General features: G+C 45.5%; 1 protein-coding gene across 1 annotated transcript; it reads right to left on the bottom strand.

Annotated features, from left to right (window-relative positions):
- Window positions 1-2,175: 2,175 nt before the first annotated feature.
- LOC119309499 (auxin-responsive protein SAUR76-like) lies at window positions 2,176-3,124 on the bottom strand. Its single transcript, XM_037585491.1, has one exon. It carries the CDS (start codon window positions 2,946-2,948, stop codon window positions 2,517-2,519), a length of 432 nt encoding a protein of 143 aa, XP_037441388.1. The 5' UTR covers window positions 2,949-3,124; the 3' UTR covers window positions 2,176-2,516.
- Window positions 3,125-4,349: the final 1,225 nt, after the last annotated feature.

The following is a 4,349-nucleotide window of genomic DNA, read 5'->3' on the forward strand; positions in this document are numbered from 1 at the left end:
TCAGTAATGTTGAATATGTACTGCAAAGATCATCAGTTCTCACCACTACAATTTAGTTGTACCACTAGAATTTACTCCCTCTGTTCCTAAATATTTGTCTTTCTAGATATTTTAACAAGTGATTACATAAGGAGCAAAATGAATGAATCTAAACTTTAAAATATATCTATATAAATCCGTATGTGATAGTCTATTTGAAATTTCTAGAAAGACAAATATAGGTTCCCCGCAAAAAAAAGACAAATATTTAGAAACGGAGTGAGTAGTTGCCAACTGGTGTACTATATACTACTCCTTCCATCCCATATTAGTTCTTGCTCAAACATACTACTCCGTTCGTCCATATTAGTTGTCGCTCAACCAAATGTATCTAGCACAACTAAGGTACTCCTTCTGTCTAGGTGAGTAAGTCATCTTAGGTTGTGCACTGTGATCAAGGAGGAGGAAAAAACAAGAGACCTTAATGTTTATTTGCTAAGTAATATCATTGCATGCAATAAACTAACCAATGCATGTCGTGTTTGGTAGTCTCAACTCATTAAAAGTATGCGCACCTCTCATCTTTTATTGATTGATATGTCAAAAAACAAGAAACGAGGTAAAAATTAATGCACCGCGCCTAAGTGTTTTGGAATTATTTGGTTTTCATAAAATGACTTACACACCTAGACGGAGGGAGTAGTATGTCATCTATCGATCGGTTGCTGAGGTTTAAGAAAGTTGTAGTACGTGCTAATCAACCAGCTGCTGCTACAACATTTTGCAAAGAAGAATTGAGTTGGTTTACTGTGGCTGCTGGGTTGGGTTTATGGATGCGTGGTCCAACTCCAACGATGTTCAAGGGGACCAAATGCTTTCCCTCACCAACCAACTTAAATGGCCCTGGTTAGTACGTCCAAATACATGCCCAAAAGTTGTCCAAAGTTGTCATCATCCAGACAATTAGAGGGTGCTTGGATACAAGGTACTATTTTTAGTCTGACTAAAAATAGTCTCTTTTAGAGGCTAAAGTTTCAAGCACCCCTGACTAAAGAGAGGCTAGGACTAGTCTTGAGGCTAAAATCTTTTAGTCATGGGAAACCTACTAAAATATGTATTAGCTCTCTCTCTCCTCATTTAATTCCTCTCCTTAGTTCTGGATTGGAGGGTTTGGAGGATAATAAATGCTCAATAACTAGATTTTAGTCTCTTTAGTACTTGGATCCAAGCATGGATGAGACTAGCAAGTTTTAGTCCCACTACTTTTAGTCATGGGACTAAAACGTATCAAGCATGCTCTTAATCAACCGGATTAAGCGCAGGCCCGTTACCAGTAAGCATGCGTGCGTGCATGCATGCATGCAAATACGAACCATGCAAAAGGAAGAGAAAAAGAAGCACCATGACAGCCAGAAATTGGACGCGCGTACGTACCCATCATCTGACTGTGCACCAAACTTGCACTTACTTAAAACCCTGTGATTGGATTAGAATATGCATGGCATGGCGACCAGTCTTTGATGAGTCTTGGTGCGGCTTCGGCGACTAGGCTGTACGTGTTGCTTTGTGCATGCGCATGATGGCCAATTGATGGCCAAGTTTGGAGAAAGTTTGATCCAAGTTGCCTTTTTTGGCTTGTTTTTGAACGACCGACCCATAGCTGTCTCGTCTTTGTGGGACTTTGTAAACCGCACGAGATTATTGTCCCACCAACGCCAGCATTAAGCTTTCTTGATTGGGGTTTTGTTACTTTTGGCCCAGGAAGAGATTCAGCTATGCTCACATCAAGTCTGCCTTGAAATTCCACTACCAGCTACTCCCTTCGTTCCGAATTACTTGTCTTGGATTTGTCTAGATACATATGTATCTAAACTTATTTTAGTGCCAGATACATCCGTATCTAGACAAATCTAAAACAAGTAATTCGAAACGGAGGGAGTACTTTGTGAAAGAAGATGAAGCACTGCATCTTGATTTTCTCCTGTCAATGACATCTTATCTGTAGCAGTTTTGTCGGCTGGTGAAAATGCCTTCAACTACCAGCCAAGAATAATAATATCTACTACTCAAACCAGAAATTTAAAAATAATGTATTGATCCCAGAGGGAAATGAGCTTGCATGCACTTTATACACAGATGGAAATGTACGTGGATGCATTGATCCCTACATCTTATAGTATATCTTATTGAAAGAAGAGAGGAAAAGGGAAAATGATTAATAAGAAGAATAAAAGAAGCTACCACACCAATCATTAGGGAAATTGGTTAATAGCCCCAAAACAGCATCATTCTTGGGCGCGCGGTAATTGCAAAGCTACTCCCCGAATTACCACGAACGCCTCAAGGTTAAATAAATCTCCACACACACACACAGCTTAATTACTCACTTCGCCGCTCGATAAGCGTTTTATATTACAACTCTACCCCTAGCTGAAAGAAATGATTACCAAATTGCCCCCCTATGGAAGCCAGGCCACCAACTCTGGCGAGCTTGGTGCCAGCTGCGGATGATGTGGGCGGTTGGCCGGCCGGTCGGGTCAACACGCGTAGTACTCGACGAGCTCGTCCAGCGACTCGGGCTGCGGGTCCGCGTTCTCCAGCATCCAGAGGAGGTGCTCGAACAGCACCACCTCGCAGCCGATGATGGTGCCGCCGGCGCCGTCGCCGCCCACGCCGCCACCCGAGCGGTCCACGAGGTTCTGGAACAGCGGGTGGCAGACGAGGTCGGCGGCGATGAGGTAGCGGCGGCGCGACTTGCCGACGTAGACCGGGTGGAGGCCCGGGGGCACGCCGTCCGCGCCGTGGAACGAGGCCGCCCCGCCCCCGCCGCCGCCGCCGACGCCGCGGCCCCACGGGTCCTCCTCCTCGCCGCCGTGTGACACCGCCGAGGGCGTGCGCGAGATCCGGCTCGATGAGTGCCACCGCCTGATCATGCACTTGAGCTTGCTGCTCAGCCCGCCCTTGGCCATTGAAAGCAGAGGATGGATGGTCTTGGTGTTCAGCTGGAAAGAGAGAGGAGGCGTAACTTGCAGGGTCGGGGAGGTGGCGAGAGGTTATATAGGGGGAGGAGGAGAGGCCGGCTGTGGACTGGCGGGATGGAGACCGGTGGGAGGGCGAGGGTCAAGGTGTCGGGGACGGTGCATGGCATGGCCATGGTGATTGATGGTAAAACCGAACCTGCAGGAGAGGAGAGGAGAACAGTGGGGAGGCAACTGGCCGCCGCCCCGTCCGGAAGTGGTGATGCTCCGTATGTGACGGTGCGAGGTATCTGTCCGTCCGTCCGTCTCTTTCTCTCCGGTTGGCATGCAGCACGGCAGCGCAGGCCCGACTGTGAATTTGCAAGGACCGTGACATGCCGGTCGTCAGGTAGTAGGCCGAGCTGGTATATGTCACATTTAGATTTAAGCCATATATGCTCGTCACCGCCCACTTGCACGAGGCCACAAAAATGGCTGTAGAACTTGTCCGTGAGTAGAAGTGCATCAGCGGATTTGGGGCACGCAAGTGCGGGTACCGAGTCCCTCGCACGTGCTTTTTCTTTCCGCTTTTGATTTTCAATCTTTTATATCTTTTGAATAAAAGTTTGAATTAAATTTTGTTTTTCATACTTTCTCTGTTTGAAAATACTTGTCATTAAAATAAATGTATCTAGATGTATTTTAATTTTAGATACATCCATTTTCATCCATTTATGCGACAAGTATTTTCGGACGTAGGGAGTATTTGTGTTTTTAATGATGAGACCTTTCAAATAAGATCTGTTTTAAACATTTTTAAGTTTCAACTCTTGAAACTTAGTACGAGCGGCCGGTTAAATAACGACTTTTATGCCTGTGACTAATAAAAAAATCTTAAAAATTTATCCGTGAAACTTGATAAGAGCGAGCAAGAATTGCAAGTTTCAATTGAAATATCATAAGTTTTAACAACTGAAACTTAAAGTTTACTATGCCCCTACGGTGATTGGCAGGTACTCCCGCACATTAAAAAAGCTTGTCCTAAACTTGTTCCTTAAATAAATATATCTAGTACTAAGAGATAAACTTTTTCGAACGGAGGGAGTCGGTGCCCCCGCACCCGCATGCCGGTGCGAATTTCCTAGTGGAAAGCTAGAACCTATCGAGGAGTAGAACGCAAAGCTACCTCAACCATCTCCGTTCCAGGATCGCATGATTTTGCTCCTCGTCCGTAATGTAATACTACTACTACTCTTTTCCTTATGTTGCTCCCTTGTCGAGTCAGACAGACGTGGCATTGGCCACAGATTGCGCTTGCTCCTTTTGCAGCCCAGCTGTGCAAAAGCACCTCACCGCTATACGTGTCACACATAGCAAAGGTCATTGGTTAGTTAGGGTCTGAATCCCAAAGAG

Source organism: Triticum dicoccoides, chromosome 5B (assembly GCF_002162155.2).
Source record: "Triticum dicoccoides isolate Atlit2015 ecotype Zavitan chromosome 5B, WEW_v2.0, whole genome shotgun sequence".
Lineage (NCBI taxonomy): Eukaryota > Viridiplantae > Streptophyta > Magnoliopsida > Poales > Poaceae > Triticum > Triticum dicoccoides.